Source organism: Gadus chalcogrammus, chromosome 6 (assembly GCF_026213295.1).
Source record: "Gadus chalcogrammus isolate NIFS_2021 chromosome 6, NIFS_Gcha_1.0, whole genome shotgun sequence".
Lineage (NCBI taxonomy): Eukaryota > Metazoa > Chordata > Actinopteri > Gadiformes > Gadidae > Gadus > Gadus chalcogrammus.
In genome coordinates this window covers 10,308,507-10,331,717 of record NC_079417.1, presented here as the reverse complement: position 1 = coordinate 10,331,717, position 23,211 = coordinate 10,308,507, and the positions used below count along the sequence as shown (strand labels likewise).

The following is a 23,211-nucleotide window of genomic DNA, read 5'->3' as shown; positions in this document are numbered from 1 at the left end:
AGTGTTCACGCATCTTTTCGGCCTCTCCCTGAGGTTGAAAAAGGTGCCAACACTCTGGAAGACATCCTGCGTAGTCCCTGTCCCGAAGAAGGGACGACCCAGCGCTCCAAAAGACTTCAGACCTGTGGCTCTAACGTCACACGTCATGAAAATCTTCGAGAGGATGGTCCTGGAGCACCTCAGGCCCTTGGTGCATGACTGCCTGGACCCACTGCAGTTTGCGTACCAGACCGACATCGGCGTGGAGGACGCCATCATCTGCCTGCTTCACAGAGCTTACACGCACTTGGAGAGGCCGCAGAGCATGGTTAGGATCATGTTCTTCGACTTCTCCAGTGCTTTCGACACCGTCCAGCCAGTCCGGCTGGTGGAGAAGCTCCATGTGATGAAGGTGGATCCTGACATGGTGGCATGGATTTCAAACTACCTCACGGACAGGCCGCAGTATGTCAGGCTGCGACACTGCTTGTCAGACGTGGTGACCAGCAACACCGGCACACCCCAGGGAACTGTACTTTCACCGTTTTTGTTCTCCCTCTACACCTCGGATTTCTGCTACAACTCCCGAGCATGCCATCTGCAGAAGTTCTCTGACGACTCCTCCATTGTTGGATGCATCACAGACAATAGGGAGGAAGAGTATAGGGAACTAGTTGAGAACTTTGTGGGATGGTGTGACGGGAACCACCTTCAGCTCAACACCGGGAAAACCAAGGAGCTGGTGGTGGACTTCCGGCGCAGAAAGAGCACCCCAATACCTGTTTACATAAACGGGGAGGAGGTGGAGATGGTGGACACCTACAAGTTCCTTGGGGTGCACCTGAACAAAAAATTTGACTGGTCAGACAACACTGAGGCCCTCTACAGGAAGGGACAGAGTAGGCTGTTCTTCCTGAGGAGGCTCAGGTCTTTCAAGGTGTGCACTAGGCTACTACAGATGTTCTACCAGTCTGTGGTAGCCAGTGCCACCTTCTTTGCTGTAGTGTGCTGGGGAGGAGGCATCGGGAGCGGTGGTGCCAGCAAGATGAATAAGCTGGTGAGGAAGGCGAGCTCTGTGGTGGGGATGAAGCTGGACTGTGTGGAGGCTGTGAAAGAGAGGAGGATGAGGGGGAAGCTGCAGGCGATCATGGACAATCCCTCTCACCCTCTCTACGCTGAGCTGAGGCAACTCAGGAGCACATTCAGCCACAGACTCTCTCAGCCACGTGCCTCAAAGCGCTTGGGGGGCTCTTTCATCCCATCAGCTATCAGACTTTATAACACCTCAACCCCCCGCTCCCAACGTCCCCAAAGCCCCAACAGCTCCTTTTTCCCGAACTGATTAAGGTCTAAACCCCACACCCAAGGACTGCACCTACTGTTCACCTTGTTATTTGTTATTTATTTGATAAATTTTTCGATTACTTCAGGGTCCCTGCACATTTGGCACATTTATATTTATATTTATACTTATTTTTATATTATACCTCATATTTCATCGTACTTATTTATTTACTTAACACACAGGTCACCTACAAACGGAGAGTTGCATGTATATAGTATGTTTGTTTTATCTTAATCTTATTAAAATAGTTTTGTACTATAATTTATTTTCAATTAGTAAATGTATTGTATATATACTGTTTTTTCGCACTTCTCTTTTCCCACTGTACTGCTGGTCACCTGTGAATTTCTCCCAAGGGGGATTAATAAAGGACTATCTTATCTTATCTTATCTTAAAATCAAACAGCCGACGGCGCTAGAGGTTTACTTTCGACGTGTGAATAGTCTGCAGTACTGGGGACCAGACATGGACCTATAAAGCAGGCGCTCATGCCAATCAGATATCAGGTCTAGTATGGGCCTGGCAAACGATAGACGATAGACTAAAAAAACCCGCTATTTACGCGTTGGGAAGTTCTTTAATAAGGTGTTACCGCTACTACGACAATGCCTAAGGATTTAACGTTGACTTACGATGCACTAAACGAGGAAAGGACGTTTTCCGAGGGAGACACTTTAACGGGCACAGTGACGATGTGTTTGAAAAAAGATACGAAAGTTAAATCCCTTTTCGTCAAACTTAAAGCCGACGCAAATGTGCGTTGGAACGAAACGATTGGTAATAATGCCTATTACAGTCCTAATGCACACAGGAGGTACTTCAAACTTAAACAATTTTTGATTCCTGAAAACCCTAAAGGTAAGTGAAACGACGGTCTATGTCTTTGCAAACATCAAAGCATCCGATACATGTTCCCACCATCCACTCGAAATAATGAATGGTGGTGAGAAAGTTGCAAGAGGTTCTTGTCAAAAAAACAACAATGAATTTGCCCATATGGACTTTAAATCATTCCAAATATCTCATGGAATACAAATGTCTTCTGTGAGGAGCATTACCAGATGGGACATGTGAAACCAAGCTGATGTCCGCTTCCTATATTCGCAGCCAGTGTTTGAGTTTTTTCGAACATAGTTTTCTTAATGACATATACTGGCTACCTCTGGTACTGTGCCATTTTTATTGGTAAAAAAAACCCAGCTATTATTAATCTATTCTTTGTTATGCCATATATCTAAGGCTCCAGACTTAGGCTACTTCATAGGAGCACTGTGGCCCCTAACTGAATTTTAGGGGCGCAACCAGAAATTGTCACTGATAAATATTTTGATAGATGCAGATTTTACAATGTGCAGTATCAAATTCAGCGTCACATTTTATTGTGATTCTAATCCATCCCAACGGTTTCCAGGTGTGCGCGTGCATGCGTTCGACAAGCACGGAAGCGACAGTTTCACGGGAGTGCGCACTTGTCGTGCTGCTTGACAGGACGAGCCTCGATCCTCTGCCCGCTCGCTCGAGTCTCCATTGATGCATTATCAGGCACGACAAACGCCTCCCGTGTGAAAAGCCCTTTATGGCACCTGAAGCAGAGTCCTGCACTGTTTCGGGTGACCCGCACAATTTGGATGAAATGAGTCAGGTCGGACGCCTGAAGAGCGCGGGTCGGTCGCGGGTTTTGCGATTGCGAGCGAGATTTCTCCGGTGCTGGATAGGCTATATTAATCAGGAGCGGAGGTGTCAACTAAAATAGTGGATGATGTGCTTTTTTTGCACAACAATCTAAAGCACCACGCCAAACACCAGATAGTATAATTCCCCGGCGTACCATCTAATAATTCTAATTTTCAATCGGGTGCGGGTCGGGCGTCGACATCACTTTATAGCGGGTCTGGTCGATAGCGGGATGTAATTCGCGCTATTGTCGGATTGCACACTATCCGAAAGTCGGAAGAAAGAGTCAATAGTTCGCTTGCTCATTGTAAACGCACGTAGCAGTTTGTGAAATCGTTCTCCTTTAGTGATGGGTCGTTCGCAACCGAATCAGTTCGAATGAACGAATCTTTAACAAGAACGAACCGAACTGATTCTTCTCTCTCGTTTGTCTCGTTCGTTCTCAGACTCGACTCCTCCCAGACCCACTAGTCGCTAGCTCGCTGTTTTTTCACTGACTGTGAGTGGTGCAGAGGGAAGAGGCTTAGTAAGCGAGCGATTAAATATCAGTCAAATGGCAAATGCTTTCTGTGGTACTTTCTTTGTAATGCAGATAATCAGTTTGTTCTGCACCCGGGACCCCCACCATCATTGTTAAATCAAGTCTATTATCTTGCTGATATGTTAAACATCCAATAATCAACTAGCATACAAGCCCCATCCCGCTGCATTTGGTTAAAGTTGTAATGTTGTGTTAATTGATGACCAACTTCCACAATGGTTTGAGAATGAGAACGAGGGAGGAGCTGAGTCTGTCGGCTGAGAACCGTGCATTCCATGATTCGATCCACAACTACCGGAAACACGACTGAACAAACAAACTTTGGTCGCAAAATGTGACCATTTCGTCGCAGTCTGGAGCCCCCAGTAAAGGATTCAGTCTGGTTATTCCCACTCAGAACCTATCACCTGTAAGCAATTCATAGCCAAGACAAAAATAGACAAATTACTTTTTGGTACCGCCTACAAATCAGTCACTGTTGGTTAAAGATTAAATGTATGAATTGCTGATGGTGTGGGCTTTTATAATTATCAATCTGATACGAGTGGCCAAACATTGAAACCAAAAGCATAGCGGTTAATAAACTAAAGGCTGTACTATTAAACAATAACAACACGTGTTGTAGCCTTTTCAGCATAGGAGAAGAGATCCCTTAACACAGACGGAGGATCCATATTTGAAGAAGCTGAAGTTAGCTGTCGATTCGTAGACTCCTATTCACAACTAGTGATTTGCGACCAGTAACAAGTCTAACACTTTATTTTTTAATGAAAAACTGGTACCACTGGTACAGTGACATGTTTATTGATCAAACAATGAATTTGTAATCTATTCAGTGTTATGCCATATATATTCCCAGGAATAGGATTCAGGCCCAAATGTTTTCCTAGAACCAATATCATTAGAACCGGTCTTAAAACGGCCTTTCATGGAGTAAAACAATTTGTGCAACCCAAAACATGCCCGTGATATAGCCTACTAAGCAGGACTATCTGTTTATGATGTTTAGAGTCTGGTCTTATAGACAGCTGAAAGGCAGCTCCTTTTTCGGATTTAAATGAGATTGGTTCGGAGGCAAAAACATTCTGCCAAAGTAGATCCTATACTTGGGGACATATGGCAATACAATTAATAGATTCCAAATTCAATGAATTGTTTTTCAATCTGTAAACATGTGACAGTACCAGTGGTAACAAAGTATCACCAGTTTGTCATTAAAAAAAAACTTTGTTAGAAAAAATCAACTCGTTCCTGGTTTCACATCACAAGCTGCGAATAGGGAGCGGGGGCTTTCGCTTCATCCATATTTGCCATCCTGATCGTGAAACATATAATTCATCATACAATATCATCATACAATATTGGACTTTTGGCATTATTCCACGTAAAAACAGCAAAATTATCATACAAAAATGATACTATCGTACATCTGGCAACACTATCTGAAACTATCACAATTATCTATGAAAAATCTAAATTGAACACTGGTATTTTCTTCAATAAGATATTTCCAGACCCTCTTGGGAAACTCTCCATATGTTCTGTTCGATCAGTGTGACACCACCTTTAAAGGCTGTGTTGCAGGTTAACCGGAACTTTCGATTAATTTGTACATAAAGCACTCAAAATATGTATATCATGCATAAAATGTCTCCAAAATAATGTTAAAAAACAGTTTTAGTAGATTTTGATAGTAACCTGTGTTTTCTAACGCCATTCGGTGATGAGGTCACGTTGGGGAGACGTGGTGGAAGGTAGCCTGAGCCTAGTACTAGAACCATAGCGTCTAAGAGGTGGTAAGAACCACAAATAACATGTATGATGGCCCACAGCTGTATAATTTCAAACCTGTGCAAAGTGAAAGGGCGAATGAGGTATTGCCTAGAACTGTCAAAGCCAATTAAATGCATGGTCAGAGGAGAATGAGTGGAGAGTTGCTATCATTTAGCAACGCAGCAACGAGCGCTGGAGCTAGTCTATGAACAGCAGAGCATACAATAGCGAAACACTTTTTTTTCTTTTACTGTCAGTGAATAGCACCGAGTGAAAGTCAACGTTTTCTTTATATCTAGTGACAGTGATTATGTCGTTATGTCGTGCAGATAAGTACCGGTGAACCAGAAGATCTAGAAGTAGAAGGCATAATGCTAGCTATGGGCTAACTTGATGTTGCCAGTCCCACCTGTGAAATCCCCTCCCAGATAATCCCTTATTAAATCTTTCCCCCGACGTTGTAAACACATTTCCGATTACTTATCTCACGTTTTGATGGTAGGCGGTGGCCTACTAGCTCCAGTAACGACATCTTTGCCTAGTATTTATTTCTAAGCTCTTACCCAGCGTGCGAAATACCCATCAATATTCGGGGGGTCCCCATCTCCCGATTGTTGCGCAATACCGATCTACATTTTCTCAATATGCAGATAGGCCTATAACATTACAATGTTTCGTGGATGCAAGCCAAGACAATTAGTCTATGGCCTACAGGAAAACACACACACTTAAAAATTGTGATAATCCGATATGCTATAGTATTCGTAAAGCAACACTCAGTATGTTTACATGCACAGCTTAATCCTATTAAAGCCATAGTTTGACTATGCTCCTCAATCAGACAACTGCAATTGTCCGAGTGTACTTGCCGGTGAGAAAATCGATTCATTGGCCGAAGCATTTCATATCCCGGTGCAATAGGTTGCGCTCTGCCCATTTCAAATACTGGTAATAGACCCACCGGTTGACCTCTCTACGTCACTAGCCACAACAAACACAGGCGGCCGCAGGATTCGAGAAAGATGTTTTCAGTAGACAGCTGTCAGTTCACTTCAGGTCCATGTCATTTCTCCGACGCTCCACAGCTCCTCCGGGAGTCTGCATACGGCTTCCCCTTTCTCATCTATTTTGCATTTTAATCTGGACTTCAGAGAGTTAAAGCCAAAGTTCCTTTCCCCAGAATTCCTTCGCCACCATGGCCGAGATAACCCCCACTACGAGTATTTACTTGTTGCTGAAGTACCAGAGAGTCTGAGAACCTGACGCAGTCTTTAAGATTCATAATATCATATATTTATCTGCCGCGCCGCAATTAATGAATAAAGATCGTAAAAAAACGTTTATTTTGACAGATGTGCCTGAAGTTACTACTTTACAACCTCGTTGATGACCAACAATTAGAAAGACATGTAATTTTATTTCAGCTTTGGGTGAAATCAAAGTGTTACACCTTTTCTGATGTCGGCTCCCAGACCGTAGTCGAGGAGCACAGGAGAGACGTTCCCTCCAGGGCCGATGTTCTCTCGGGGGTAGCACCCTTCTCTTTGACCGGCAGTGGGTCTGCTTATAGGTCGGAAAGAAGCGGCCACCGATTATTGACAGGCTGGGTACTTTAATCTTAGTTCCACTGACTTAACAGTACCTTTTTTACACACCTTTTTACAAAAATTGCAGTAATAAAGTGGATGTAGCATCCGGGCAGACCTCAGTTATTCCAACTGCATCTAATTCTCTTGGCTTATGAGCGTCGCCAACATGTCATAGTTTGACTCCGCCCCATTTCCTCCATATTCATACATTTTAACCTCCAATATAATAAAAACTAGCCTGCTAAAAATAACAATTAACCCCCCTCAGTGTTGTCATGGAGATATGAACTAAACATACTGACTAGAAAGTTTTTTTGGACCAGGCTGTAAATAGGTTTGTAAAAGCGAGCTGTTTAACAAGTGAGTCAACGAAGAATTGCTCACTTTTCGACCACCTCGTAGTGGCCACCCGGTGCTACTGCAATGTTTGTCCCTTCCGCATTGGATGCTGGTATATACATGCATTTTAATAATCCAATCATAGTCGGACTAAGCCAATAATTCGACTTTCTTGAGTGTCATGTAAACGCACTGACTGCCATAGGAGGCTGCATTGGCTAAAGTTGTTTGGATGCACGTTGTTTTATAACAAGCAGAGGAAAAGTTTTGCATCACAATGCAAACACGACAATAATTGGCACCAATCTGGCTCACTTAGAAGAGCAATTGACTGAATAAATGCCAGGTGTAGCCTATCGGACACGCAATCAGTGCACTTGCAAATGAGTGCCTGCAGTATGACCGATTGTGGTGGTGTGACATTATTTAACCATCCACCTACAGCAAATACGATCAGACAGATACATCATTGAACACGTAAACAAAGCACATTCGTCTAACCCGGCGGATGCTGACATACAGCCCACAACAAGCCAAACATCACCACCGCGGAGTGCGCGCTCTCTCTCTCTCTCTCTCTCTCTCTCTCTCTCTCTCTCTCTCTCTCTCTCTCTCTCTCTCTCTCTCTCTCTCTCTCTCTCTCTCTCTCTCTCTCTCTCTCTCTCTCTCTCTCTCTCTCTCTCTCTCTCTCTCTCTCTCTCTCTCTCTCTCTCTCTCTCTCTCTCTCTCTCTCTCACACACACACACAATCACTCCAACTCCAAGGCTAGGTTGCTTTACTAAGACCACAACCAACCATAAGGCCTTCATAACCATGTAGTATGCCGAAGCCGGAAAGGACACATGCACAGTCGCACACACTCATCTTATGCACAACAAAGAGTTCCATCAGCAACATTCAGTCGCTGCAAATATTTAAAGTAGCCACTTGCCTAGTCTTACCTAGTTAGAGGGGGGCTATTCCCCACTATTCACAGAGCCTGAGGTGAATAATTGTTCACCTCATTTCGCCTTCGGCAAATAATTGTTAAATATCTATGCATTTATCTATTTATCTGTGTTATCTGCTGAACACTCTCTTACTAGTCTCTACTCTAAAGGGTCTCAATGCGGCTGTGGTCTGTCGTCTCCCCAGCGTGACGTCATGCAATGCATTGTGGGGGACATGAGAATCAACCGCAAACCGCTATAATAGTACCTATTTTTCGTCTTACATTCCATTTTGTGCTACCCAACAACATCTAATACAATTGATAACAGTTTAAGTTTTTATTAACAACAAGCAACTGCAACACAGACTTCCATCTTTCAACATGTGAGCTTAAGAATGAGACGTACGTTGCAAGACTTTCTATAACGCTCAAGTGCACTGTTAAAATCAAGTATGATCGCATTCCTTTTTCATACGCTTATCATGATAACTATATATTTAACACAATGACATTTCTCATGCAGACACTCGAATCTCCAAGGGAAATCACTCGTATAAATTCAGCATCAACATTCCATCCGGGTAGGTAATTTAATTCTCAATCCAATTCATATTAAGGTAACGGAATACACCAAGCCTTAAATCCCTTGGCAAATTCACTAATGCATGTGAGACTGGGACTTCTCAGTTCGATTTCCATGGGGCTTTATCAACAGGGGCAGACCCAGAATGCAACTTCATCTGGTTTCCACAGTACAATACATCCTATATTTCACATTAGTTGAAACAGACCAGCCACTTACGTTACTTTTTTCTCACACATGGACAGTTCTGATTATTTTATTTGTTCTGCTCTGTGTGCTTTAATAGGAGTTTGCCCTCATCCTTCCACGGGGCTCATGGTAGGATCGTCTACAGACTGGAAGCCAAGCTTTCAAGGAGCTGGAGGTTGGACAGCAATGTAAAACAGGAGATCAATTTTGCATCGAAGGCCATTTCAAGCCTCCTGATGGTATGTAGGGCTGGCGTATTTGACCTGGTAACAGGTTGGGTGGCACAGTAAGAAGGTCATTGGTTCAATGGGGGGGTAGCTTTCTGAATGGAGTCAGTATGTTCTTTTCGTGTTCAGTTAGGTTTCCTCTGGGTGCTCTAGTTTCCATTAACAAATCGAAAACCATCCATTGGGTCAGGTGAATACTCCTGCCGGTGCCCTTGGACCCCTGGAGTTGGTCCCCCTGCACTGTGTGGCTGCCCACTGCTTCTATATACAGGCCCATATCCAATCTACCGTTCATTGGCAAAATTATTGAAATGTTTTTAATCAACAAACCTCTTTGAACGCTCAACAACTGCCTTGACAACTTTCAGTCAGGTTTTCGGGCCAACCACAGCACCGAAACAGCTCTTGCCAAAGTCAAAAGTGACATTTGGCTAAATACAGATTCAGGAAAGGCATCAATCCTAGTATTACTGGACCTCAGTGCAGCCTTTGACACTGTGGACCTCACCATATTACTTCAGTGACTAGAGCACTTGGTTGGCTTTACTGGTGTTGTAATCAGGTGACTCAAATCCTACCTATTAGACAGGAGCATGTCTGTTACAGTTGGAAACTGTTCCTCTACATCTTTGATCTGTGGAGTTCCCCAGGGCTCAATCTTGGGTCCACCATTATTTAACCTTTACATGCTGCCGCTTGGTCAACTTATAAAGAAGAACTCAATTGCCTACCACAGTTACGCTGATGACACTCAAATTTATCTACCGCTAATGCCTAAAGACTACAACCCCGTTGAAAGTCTCTGTCATTGTATTTATGAAATAGATAAATGGATGTCACAGAACCTTTTACAGCTCAACAATAAACTGAGGTTGTAGTTTGTGGAAAGAAGGAGTAGTATTTAAAAAAGTAACTGTTTGTGGTGGAGTCAAAAATTGCCAGAGGCCAGATATTTATGGACATATCCAATCTATATTTAAATTCTTTGGGGTTGTCATGGATCAGACCGGTTCACCTACCTGTAGCTGATCAGTTAAGTCAACATTTACGAACATTGTCCCTGCTCACCATGTTCTACTCTAGACCCGCCAGGTTGGCCAAGTGGATAAAGACATAGGAATCTTCTCAAAAGGATCCGTACACATGGAGGCGTTTGTGGAGAGCGGAGTCTACGCCCCGGGTAATGTCTCTCTCACACACACACACACACACACACACACACACACACACACACACACACACACACACACACACACACACACACACACACACACACACACACACACACACACACACACACACACACACACACACACACACCACTGAAGAGCTTATGTGTCACATCCAAAAATGGGAAATACACATGAAGTTGACCTTACCACTTAGATCTTAGTCGATTTAAGAATATAAGTATGCTTACTAGATATTTAAGAGTATGACACCACATTTTTACATTGACCAACAATGGTGGCGGCTCTTTTTGCACCCAACCATCACGAGCCACCTATAGGCCGTAAGACAAACTACACGATGTTGCTTCTCAAACAGGCGGTCATGTCTTCCGCTTTGCACCAACCGCACCACCCTGTTTGCAGCTACTCTACACAAACTACAACAAACAATTCAACATAGTTGTTTCATGTGAATATCTGTGGACTAATCTGTTAATTGAATATATATTTTTTCCATAGGTCAAACTGTGGCAGTTATTGTTAAAGTCAAAAACACATCCTCAAAAGACATGACCCCCAAGTTCTCTTTGAATCAGTATGTTACGTACCGTGCGCAAGGCTTTATAGAGTTCGATTGTCATGAAATCTGTAAGTTAGTTGGGGAGGTTATTGAGAAGAAAAGTGAAAAAACAGTCACTTGTGCATTGAAGATCCCTCCTGACACGATCCCATCCATCCAGAACTGTGAAATCCTTTCAGTTGAATACAATTTTAAGGTAGGAGCTCAATGTGATGACAAATGGTTATAGTATATGCCAAAATTCATAAAAGGTTGTGTAAATTAAGTGCCGACCATTAGGATGGGATGGTCCCCAATTTAGTCCTACCCAAATATATATTTTACATTTAAAAGTCATGCAAATGATGAATGGGTATTGGGTTGACATCTCACTGTGTACTCTTTTCCCTAGGTGTACTTGGACATCAGCTTTGCCACAGACCCAGAGATCAAGTTTCCACTGGTCATTGCCCCTTCCAGCTTCATGTTAAACCCAGGGCCCGGGGGAATGAACCAGCCGTACCCCCCTGTAGCATACGGGGGCCCAAGCAACAGCGACTTCCCTCCCCCCGCCGCCTGCTTTCAGCCAGCTCCGCATCAACAGGCCTAGGGTCCCTCAGCAGGGACTATAGGCCTGCTGAGCGACCATAGGCTGAGGGACCATAAGCCCCTCAGCCTATGGTCCCTCTTGGGGGGCTTTGGCCGCTCAGCAGCCTTCGGGTCCCAAGCAGCCTCCAGGCCCCCAGCAGCCTGGGGCCCGGGCCCCGCTGCGCCTGGTGCCATGGGAGCAGCTTACTACCAGCCCGTGCCACACAACAAGTGTCGGTATGGACCCAGCCCTCAGCGCACCCCCCAGTGCTCCACCCTCCTCCTCCGCCGGCGGCTCCGGGGGCTCTGCCCTCTGCGCCGACGTTCGACCCCGGCCAGTACGCCCCGCCGTCGTTGGCCTCCTGCTACAACGGCCCCACGTATAGCATTTCGCCGCCAATCCCGGGATGGGCACCGATTTTCTATCCCCGCAATATGAAGAACCTCCTTCATATCTGTCTATGTTCCCCCCGGCAACCAACGATAAACCGCCAAAATAATTGAACAGAAAGCGCTGATGATTCATTGTCGTGGTTTTCGAAACATGGAAACGCGCCATGGGATAAATGTATATGTATATATATATACACACCTCAATATGCAACCTACGGTTCATTAATTTTAAGCATATATACACATATGCTATGAAGAGCTTTATTCAATGTCTAACATGGGGAAGTTTAAAGGCCTTTGGTATTTTGTGGTTTCCTCTCAGGGCTCAACCATGGCCAGTGATGTCATTCAAACACACCTGGTTGCATGTGGTCTACAACTGCAGTAGTGTGACCAGAATATCCCTACAATGGACCATTTTATATTGAAGACTTTATTCAGCCATGCATGTATGGCAGAAATGTTCGGCACATTTGAAAATATACGAATTTTAATTATTATAAACTATACGTATAATTAAAGTATGATCAGTATCATGCCTACAAGCTACATGAAAGGGAGGAAAAACAGTTGGACGTACTAAAATTAATCGTTCGTTTTAAATAATGCTGCATCGTCTACATTTCCTGTTCTCTTCTCTACCTTTCGTATGAGCCTGCTTAAATATATTGTTATTCTTTGTATGTTTATCTGACGTGCATTTAAAATAACCTTGCCAAAGTAGCTAGATGTCTGGACCCTTTTGCTTGCTCTTTGCTGCTAATCAATGAAGTGTATTTTTAGAATAATTGTACCAATAAAAAATACAATAAAAAACGACTTCTGTAACTTACATATACAGATGTACTATGGATCCACTGGCACATGAGACACTGAGCACTCTGGGTACTGAGAATAATAGCACTTAAAATAATTTGTGGTTGTACCTTAAAGATTTCTTGCCAGAGTACTCACACTTTGACTCAGTACTTAAGCATAACAAATAGCCTAATGCTAATATGAGCATAAGAAAGAGTAGAAAGAGTAGTAAATCACATACCCCAGATAGGGGTACTTTAGATTGTGCGTACTTCCGGCCCCAACAGGAAGTAGCATGTGGCTATTTTTTAAATCTTTGCAGCGACTGAATATTGATGATAGAACTGATTGTTGTGCATAAGATGAGTGTCTGCGACTGTGCGTGTGTCCTTTCCGGCTTCGGCATATTGTATGGTTATGAAGGCCTTGTGGTTGGTTGTTGTCTTAGTGAAGAAGCCTAGCCTTGGAGTAAGAGTGGTTGCGTACTTGCGTTCAAGAGAGAGAGAGCACTCCCGTGGTGATGTTTGGCTTGTTGTGGGCTGTCTGTCAGAATCCGCCGGGTTAGACAAACCTGCTTTTCGTACACGTTCAATGATGAATCTGTCTGAACGTATTTGCTGTAGATGGATGGTTAAATAATGTCAGACCACCACGATCGGTCATACTGCAGGCAATCAATTGCAAGTGCACTGATTGCGTGTCCGATAGGCTATACCTGGCATTTATTCAGTCAATTGCTCTTCTATGTGCGCCAGATTGGTGCCAATTATTGTCGTGTTTGCATTGTAATGTACAACTTTGCCTTTCCTTGTTATAAAACAACCTGCATCCAAACCACTTTAGCCAATGCAGCCTCTCGTCCGCCCATTCTCTGACACTTACTACTTCATACTTCGTAACTTGGTCAATATTTTATCGCTAACCCTCGTTCAAAGGTTTAACAAATCAACACACTGGTATCTTTAATCATCTGAAAACAGAATTTCGATGACCTCTATACTTTTTTAAAAATCACAGTTTAAGTTCCATGTCGGCTTGTTTTCAGTCGGTCTCAATGATTTGCGCCGAGGTTAGGGCGCGAGGCCGTGCAGGCAGTGATGCCAGATTGGGCGTATTTCCCGCCCAATTGGACTACTTTTAACAATGTTAGGCTGGAAAAATGAGCAATAGGCAGGTACATATTTATTATCGCACATTTAGTTCAGCTATTCAATACTTTTTTTACTTATACATCATTACACTTATTGTATCAACAGTTGTAGTTTTTATATCATATTTTATATGTTCAGCTGGTCACATTGACTTCCATAGATGTTACAGTATTTCTTGTTTCACAGGTGCTAAAATGATTCTATTGGATATATGATTGATATCTATCTCAAATGTATTCAAACTTGATCACCAACTCTTCACTTATTTGTTTCCAACCATTTTAAAAAATTTAAATGTTGTGCATGTTTACGTTGTTTAGTCCATTAGGCTCAAATTCAAATTGAAGTTCAAATCCCTTATATGATCCCTTCACTTGCCATTTAACATTTCATCTGAAACTGTATCTTTATTAAAACATATTTTCAACCTCACTTTGCACTACAGCACTCACCACATTTTCTATTCAGTTAAAGTGTTAAAGGCGGGTTATCTACCACCAGGACAGGCAATGGCCAGGAAGTTTTGGGGGTCTCTGTGAGTGGTTAAACTGTGTGTGTGTGTGTGTGTGTGTGTGTGTGTGTGTGTGTGTGTGTGTGTGTGGTTAAGCTGGTTGTGAACTTGGTGGAATCGCTACTGCATCCGGTCCCAGACCGGAAGTTGTGGGGGCTCTGTGATTGGTTAAACAGTGCGTGGGTGTTTGTTCTTTGTCAAACCAATTCGTTTTTGTTTTCTTACTTGTTTGAGAGTAATAAAAAAAGTCTTTGTCCTTCATGAGCCAGACTCCTTGAACGCACTTATTTAGTCAAAGTGTTACAGGTAGTTTTTCTACCACCACCACCACCAGGGGGGGGGGGAAGAGAGAGAGAGAGAGAGAGAGAGAGAGAGAGAGAGAGAGAGAGAGAGAGAGAGAGAGAGAGGATGAGAGAGAGAGAGAGAGAGAGAGAGAGAGAGAGAGAGAGAGAGAGAGAGAGAGAGAGAGAGAGAGAGAGAGAGGAGAGAGAGAGAGAGAGAGAGGAGAGAGAGAGAGAGAGAGAGATGAGAGAGAGAGAGAGAGAGAGAGAGAGAGAGAGAGAGAGAGAGAGAGATTCTGTGTGGTATTATTTGTGCGCAATGCTTGCTTTTGGCGACCTCATAGGAGATGGACAGAGTGCCAGGTGTGGCTGATTACACAGCAAAAAGTTTTTTCTACAATGGCTAAGCCCACATCCTGCACTTTAGTTTGTTTTAAGTATTCTAAGTCAGTTTTCTTTGATTTTTGTACAAAATACACAACCAGACCTTTTTTGCAAACCCAACAGACTTCTGGGGTCTCATTTATAAAACTGTGAGTGGGATCGTTACTAAAAGTGTACGTACGCCCAAAAGCCAAGTTTTGCGCGCGCCAAAAAATATTCAGACTTAGGCCTCCTCAAATAAGAATAACACGATCGCAAAATAATGTACTTGTTGAAAGTATATAGTGCAAGTTTGCAGTTGTTTAGTATGAAATCAACTACGACAACGTTTTTCAGTTAAATCTGTCTTTCATACCAGAGGGCCGCAGCCTCCTGGGATAATGGATGTGAAAAAGGAAATAGATGATGAACACTGTGGGGGACCGGAGGAAAAGGTACTGCATGACATTTGGCGAAAGTTATTCTTAACAAGACCATAATAATCATAAGCCTGCACCCATTTATTTTTTAACTGTAATCTAACTATTTTCTTATAATGACATTGTTTTGCAAAAAATATCTAATTTCTTAGATCTATTGTTTTTTAATACTCTGCAATCCTGCTGTTATGGTATTTTGATAACGTTATTTCATTCAGAGGGCATATTCTGTTTCTTCCGTCACAGACCCCACAGGGACAACTGATGGACAGAGTCAGAGTGCTAGTGCATCAGACCTCTACCCCACAGGGACAACTGTTGGACACCTCGATCCTTCCCCTTCCACATTTCCCACTCCTTATCCTGTTGGTCCATCTCATCTACCCAGAGAAATTTCGCCATACAGGTTTCCCTTCCTGGACAAGCGGCTTATCCAATGCCACAGCAAATCCAACCATTTCCAGTGGCATAACCCTACGCCCTCGCTCAGGCTGTGTCCATGAACAGCCCACATTTCATGGGGCATCCCCCACCATACGCTTGGATTCTCCCACCTGACCACGCCACTTGAACCCTTCAGTCACCTCACTATACACTGGTCCCATCTGTAACATCATATACTTTATTTTATTCAGACTTAGCTTTGCTACTTTTGTTTTTTTATGTCGCTAATGTGTGTTTTTTAAGTCACAGTAATAAAGGTTAACAAATGGCTCATTTTTAATAGAGTACGGTAAGGAACAAGTAGGGGAACAGTGCTACTACAGAAGGGAAGCAGCTCTGGATGTCCCACCTACACCCTGAAGCAGCCAGGTGGCGCCAGAGTGTCGACAAATATTGGAGACAAACTTATTTATTTGTTTAACCTTTACTGGCACGTCACACGTGTGATCAGTCACAAGCTTTAACCAATTAGCCATGCATCTTAAAATTAACTAGAGCTATGTTTTTAATACACAATATAAATATCATATATTGTGGGGGTATATGCAACTATTAAATGGATGGATTGCATTTTATATTCATTTATTATTTGATGGTTTCCAATTAGGCCTTTATCTGGTATCTATTGATATTAATAAGGATATCCATTTCCAGAGTGTGCTTGTATTTTCTGCCTTAACTAGCCAATGATATAAAGTCCGATTTCTTTTCACGAAAAATCAGTCAATAAATATCATGTAGCCTCTATTTCTCCTGGTAGGACTACCACATCACTTTTTTCACACTAATGGCTGACCACCACATATTTAGGCAACCCTTTAACTTTGTTTGTTTTATAATTCATAATTTCCCTGGCTATGTTGTTGTGAAAATAGAGAACAATTTGTTATTTACATAATCAAAATACTTTGAGTATGCATATTAGGTTGTCTTTCAAACTTGTGGAAATGGTGAGTCGTGATCAAAGTCTTATCCACCAGCTGAATTCCTACGCATAGATAAACCATTGCGTAGACCAAGTATCTTTACGCTAACTTCACTAGTTATTTGACAAGTTGGTTGGCTAATTTGGTTCTTTTGATTAACAACATAGTTTTGACCCATCATATGTAAGGTAAGTTGCCACTTTCATCCAAACTGACTCACAGTGAGGTTCACACGGCAGATGGGGTCTTCTCCTGCCTTGACGTCCTCAGCCAAGCTGGAAGTGGGCTTTAGGAGGCATAAGGAGAGCAGCAGGGCTGTGTTGAGGCCTATAGGTCTCTTTCAGCCTCTGGGGTCCTGCGAAGTGCCACGTCCAGTTTGACCTGTTCAATGATATTTAATTCCATAATGAATATAACATGTTTCAACTGTACATAGGCCTATATCATGTGTCAAATCACACACAAATATGACATTAAGTTTGACCAATAAGGAGTTAAAAAAAACATGAGCAAATACCATCAGGCCTAATAATGACACACGGAATGTGCAACAGGGCAGCACGGCACAACGCAACTCTTATAGCTACTACCCCTTGAACAATTGCTTTTTTGATTTTGATTAGTCTTTACTACGTATTTCCACAAAGTTGGTGAAAACAACACGTGACTATCCAGGTACAAAGCCGTCCCATATCTCAATTTTAACGAGTGGCGATACTATTCAGACCATGGTGTTTTCCCTGTTAAACAGATTTATGCACTTCGGTTCTAATTAGTAGTCCATGGGCTTCCGACAGGAGACACAACATAGATTGCTTATGATCGCGGGCAAATTCCGTTTAACGTTAAGTTGTGCAGGCATATACACCTGCCACAAAACAAAAAAGGGTTCCCTAAATTGTTGATCTATGTTTGTTCATCAGATTACATAATTTGCTCACCCATGGATGCAGCTAAGAGCGGGCTCACTTTAATAACTGCAGGGAAGTATCTCGGTCTATTAATTCGTTTGCTTATGTCTTTACCCACATGCTCATCACAGAAGCCTGTGAATGCAAGCAAACATCTGATTGGGGGATTGAAGAGCATTTCTATGCAAATTCACACACGCCCCCTGAATTCTGCGTGCTGCGTGCTGCAGGCTGTACTACTGCCGGAGCAGCTCACCTTCTGCTCAACTTTATTATATTCTACGCAATGGGCACAAGTCTCGTCCTGCTCTGGGTTCTTGCTGCGCTCATCTGCAATGGTAGGAGTTTATCTTTCGTTGAGTTATTTGATAAGCTGCTAATTAATGTATTGTCATTGTGCTGGACGTCGCTTGGGACTGGGGATGGGACGTAGGACCAAACTAATAGCGATAACCCTTTCCATGTTCACGCTTGATCTACCAAACATTCAACAACTAAACAACCCCAGATTATATGGCTGGCTGCGCATTAATGGGAGTTTCGAATAAACGTTGCTTCCAGTTGTTTTTATAGATGTAAGAACCCCTCGGGTTCTAGAAATGAGTAAAGCACGGATGGCACGAATAGTGAAGAGGTTAGTGGTTCGAATCCCACTGGGGATTCATCACATCGTTTGCTATTTGTGTTTGCCACATGGTTCTAACTTTTATATTCTCCGATAATAGAGGCTTCCAGCTTCATGATCCGGAACAAGCTGCTGGGGAAATGTCTGCAGGCCCAGGTAGGACGACCCCAGGGCAGGGTGTCCACAGTGGACTGTAGTCCCACCAACCCCCTGCAAGAGTGGCACTGGCAGACTGGGAGTGCGGCCCTGGTGAACGGCCACACGGGGCAGTGTGTGACCGCCCCCGCGGAGCAATACGAGGGAGTCCATCTCCAACCCTGCGCTGACAGGACAGAGGGGGACGGGGGGAGGAACGGACGTCGTAAACAAGCATGGTCCTGCTCCAAAAGAGGCCACCTGACACTGCAAGGCAGGGGTGTTCACCTCATCGCCACCAAAGACTCCGCTCTGGTATTTCTGTCCAAGGAGCAGAAGCAGGTAACGCCCGCTTAGCTTTTAATAATAGGAATACATTTTATTCGAAGCCGCTTTTGAAGATACACACAAAAAAAGACATTTATAAACATATAAAACCAACTTAATACCAAGTAAGTTGAAAGATGTTTATAAACATATGGACTACATAGAGGCGGTTGAATGGTGGCTAATTGATACAGTTGGAACATTTATAAAGATTTCTTCCATGCTCACTGTTGATAATTTACCATATAATAACTATATAATGTATATACTCTAATAGCATGGAAACAGGTGGCTGACACTTGACAACCAGACGTTGTGCAGGGAGATGGACGACAGCCAACGCCACTTTCAGAATCAGGGGGATCCATTGCATCTTGTGGTCTCTCCAAGTGTCATTTCCAGTACAAAGCCTCAACCGAGTAACAAACACACACACACACACACACACACACACACACACACACACACACACACACACACACACACACACACACACACACACACACACACACACACACACACACACACACACACACACACACACACTCTCTCTTTTTCATTAAGTCTCACAGTTTGGGGTAGAAGAGTCAAATGCTTTGATATTTGCTTCTTCCTTTGAGGTAGAGTTAAAGTGTATACTTTAAGAGTTTTGAAACATTTGTTGTCCACACAAAAGGAATAAATGTCATGATACAGATGTGTAAGTAGTGTTTAACTGAAGATATCTTCTCAAATGTATTAAATATGTCACTCATGAAATTCAACCATTAAGGCTTTATATCACAATAGTGGAGTTTGGTTGATTTAGTTCATATAAAGCAATGACAATCTCCACATCTTTGCACTTTCAGTTGGAGATGTATTGGGCTTTGATGATTATCAAAAGGACCAAGTGTCTGAACCAGTCCCTTTGTTCATAAGCACAAAAGCACCCGGGAATCCCACCATGGTGTTCTTCACCATGGACTATGGTGAGTGAATTGCTTTGGTTGGTATTTTCTGTTTGGATATAAAAAGTGTAACTATTTAAGGACTGACTCAATGTGAATTTTCAAGTGTGCACAACTGCAGTAAAGTGATTTTCGACTATTGTGGTTTTTAATAAGTATGCATTTGAGTCTCAATCAGAAATGACATGCTAAGAAAATAATAGAGTGAAGCAAAGTTGTATAGAATATTATTTGTTTTGTCTATCCAAGAAAACAACAAATTATTATAAATACAGTTTTAAACTTTAGATTCAGAGGACTTTATTAATCCCATTGGATACCATTGGAGGTATCAAACTAAATACATTGAATTTATGTTCTTTGGTTGGTGCATTGTGAGAGGCAGCCTACATGTGTGGCTTTAAAGCCTCAGAGAGGTTTATTATATCAAAGGGATTTGCCATTGGTGGTGAGCTTTTTGCTCGTGTTGAAATAATCCTATTGTTTGTTAATCAAGGTTTTTTGTTGATTGTAGGACTGAGCTGGAAGATAACTATGTTGGTCCTCAGCTCTGTGGCTTTAGTGCTGGGGACTGTGATTCTAATCCTCAATGTGTACTCCAACAGGTAAGACCCACTCTGGATAGTCTTTCTCACGATGTCTTTTTAAGCATTCACGCATAATACATTTTGATGCGATCAAAGTTAGACCAAGGACTCGTTGTATACACTCATGGCTGATGACAAACCCTGAATCTGTGCTTTCAAAATCAATGTTTTCCAATCAGCAGAATGTACATATAATTGTTGAACATGGGGAGAACTATCTTTTTGGTTACTTGTCATTGCCATTCCAGGAGGAGGAAGAAGGTGGTGTGTGTGCTGAAGTCCTTCTCTCCGAGGGAAGAGGTGAGCATTCCTGGGTCTCCGGTGCAGAGTGAAAGGGCCCCACTCACCAGCCACGCCGCGTGCCTCCCGCACACCTCACCCTCTCTACGAGGAGAGATCCTGATTGAGTGGAAAGATGGCACTGTTACTCCTCTTTAAGAAGGCTGAATGGCTTGTGTATGATCTGCAGGGCATCTGAGACTAAGGTAAATGTGGACCATAGTGTGTGTTATGCTCACCCGCATGTGTGTGTGCGTGGGATACATGAAAGGGTATGGATAAACTGCCTGCTGCCTGACAAGATTTATGCTCAGCAGATGTGGTGTGCAGGTTTTCTTTCCAACATCAACAATTGCACACAAGGTGAATATTTAAGATTTAATTGCTCCTCTTTTTACAGAATTAACCGACTGTATGTAATGTAATTAAAAGTGTGTGTATTTTTTCATGTATTCCACATTCTATTCTACATAAACTCTAGCTGTATAGATATTTAAGTAATCTGTAACAGATTTTTAACAGATTTATTTTTGGTTGCTTGAAGAATGTGTTTAAACTAGTGCTGTCAAGCGATTAAAATATTTAATAGCGATTAATCACATTAATGTCATAGATAACTCAAGATTTCGCAAAAACTTTTCTTTTTTAAATATCCCTTGATTTCTTTGTCCCATTAATTTTTCTCCTTTTAATGCTCTTATCAACATGGAGAAGTGCATCGGCTTGCCTTGTGCAAATTTTTTTTTATTGATAACAACATTGGCATATAATGATCAAAGCAGGACGATACAAAAAAAAAGCCTATAGTGCAATTGAACGATGAACATACAAACATACTGCCTTGAAAATAGCAGTCAGGCTACTGCTTCTTTGTTTTGAGCCAAAAAAATAAAATAAAAAATTGCGTTAATCGCGCGATAACAAAATTAACGCCGTTAAAATTGCTTTGCGTTAGCGCCGTTAAAATTGCTTTGCGTTAGCTGACGCGTTTAACCTTCAGCACTAGTTTAAACTTGTTTTATTGACTAATGCACTTTTGTGATACTGACTCTATGTACTCTGACTTGCTGCACCTTAGTACATTGATGTCAGTTCTTGCATCATTTCTAAACATGTATGCCAGATGTTTCATGGCATAATAAAATATACTTATTCTAAATAAACGTTTTAACTTTAGCTTGTGTCTTTTGTAGCATTGCTCACGTTGCTCATGTTTTTGTTTAATACATATCTGTCCTGCCAAAAAGGAATGAGAAGGTTATCAAGAAAGGGGTGATTTGTGGCCACTCTATTACAACTTTCTGTGAATGTTGTTGTAGGAGTGGGCGCGTTAACTGTAGCCTGATGAGGATTCTGAAAGTCCTGGCACTCCCCAGTGGCATGGAAATTTCCCAGCAGGAGAGATGAAGAGATGAAGGTGTTTTTATGTTTAGGGGCAGCTGGGATTTTTGCAGAGCAAGCTAATTTGGCAGCTGCCTTTGACAGATCCAATGCTTGAAGGAATATGAACAACATTTGCATTGTCGAATATACAAAATTGTTCCATTTAGAAGACATAAATCTTTCCTTGGTTGATTCGTAATTTCTTAAATCCCAATCTGCTTGTCTAACATCCAGATATTGTCAAAAAGGGAGGGTTGGAGGAGGTTATTACGGCACTGCCAAACCTTATACATGTGTCTCACGCACATAGCAAACATTTTGATGCTAATCAGTCAGCAATTGTGTTGCTGAATGATTAAGTTAATGAAGGCCTGTTTTAGAAGTTCAGGACGTAGAAGAGAAGGTGTGTATATATCTAGAATAGAATAATTCCTTTCAGGGCAGGAACATGGGCATGGGAACGACAAAGGGCTGAAACGTGTATGTTATGAGTCACTGACCTGCATTACATTCAACGCCTGCCATTCTGCATTTCCAGTTGCTTGTATCATTGTGCCTTCAGTTGCATTGTCACTATTTGTAGTATTCAGGAGTCATGACTACCACATGACTGGAATAATGGTGCATATTTACATTTCAATGCTCAAAACTGGTACCGTAATGGCTTGATGAGAATATACTTAAGCATATTGCAGGCATATTATTATTGCATTACCTGCATTAACTTTTAATGTCAAATTAATTAAAAATAAATGTCTTCTAATAGAGAAAAGACAACATCATTGTGTTGATTTGATGTTGATCTGTGGGGATCTGGTGCCTCTGTTGATTATGTCTGGCCCGATGACTGCTGTGGACAGGAAATGTACATGTGGAATGTGTAAAATAATGAGTTGCTAAGTACGACAGACGTTGTAATTACCCCACATTGAGCCACATAATGGTAACAGGCCCACACATTTAACGCCACTAAAAGTTGAGTGTTGCCGGGCCCAGTATTACTACCAGCAACCCCCCCCCCCCCCTTCATTTCAAAATTCACAATCCACTGATTGCCATGTACTCATGCATTTCATATACATCTTATATTTTAATATACATCTTATTGTTCTATACTGGCGAAGGCGGAGAACAGCGTGCAATGGGTCGGCTCTTAGTGTCGATAATGCTCTGGTTTGAAGATACGTACAAAAAGACCACAGAGAGGGTTGCTGAG

The 23,211-nt window shown here is 42.4% G+C and overlaps 2 protein-coding genes across 3 annotated transcripts; both read left to right on the top strand.

Annotated features, from left to right (window-relative positions):
* Positions 1-1,773: 1,773 nt before the first annotated feature.
* On the top strand, positions 1,774-11,513 carry LOC130384291 (arrestin domain-containing protein 3-like). The gene is made up of 6 exons (XM_056592413.1): positions 1,774-2,183; positions 8,697-8,754; positions 9,043-9,184; positions 10,256-10,352; positions 10,864-11,120; positions 11,316-11,513. The coding sequence occupies exons 1-6, from the start codon at positions 1,931-1,933 to the stop codon at positions 11,511-11,513; spliced, it is 1,005 nt and encodes a 334-aa protein (XP_056448388.1). The 5' UTR covers positions 1,774-1,930.
* A 6,434-nt stretch (positions 11,514-17,947) lies between these two features.
* si:dkey-245n4.2 (uncharacterized) lies at positions 17,948-22,933 on the top strand. 2 transcript variants are annotated; one of them, XM_056592554.1, is made up of 7 exons: positions 18,001-18,047; positions 18,271-18,343; positions 18,435-18,811; positions 19,074-19,215; positions 19,648-19,767; positions 20,261-20,351; positions 20,582-22,933. In XM_056592554.1, the coding sequence occupies exons 3-7, from the start codon at positions 18,449-18,451 to the stop codon at positions 20,769-20,771; spliced, it is 906 nt and encodes a 301-aa protein (XP_056448529.1). In that variant the 5' UTR covers positions 18,001-18,047; positions 18,271-18,343; positions 18,435-18,448; the 3' UTR covers positions 20,772-22,933. The 2 variants fall into 2 exon arrangements, with proteins under 2 accessions (XP_056448528.1, XP_056448529.1); XM_056592553.1 differs by lacking the exon at positions 18,271-18,343 and having other exon boundaries at positions 17,948-18,047; positions 20,582-22,932.
* Positions 22,934-23,211: the final 278 nt, after the last annotated feature.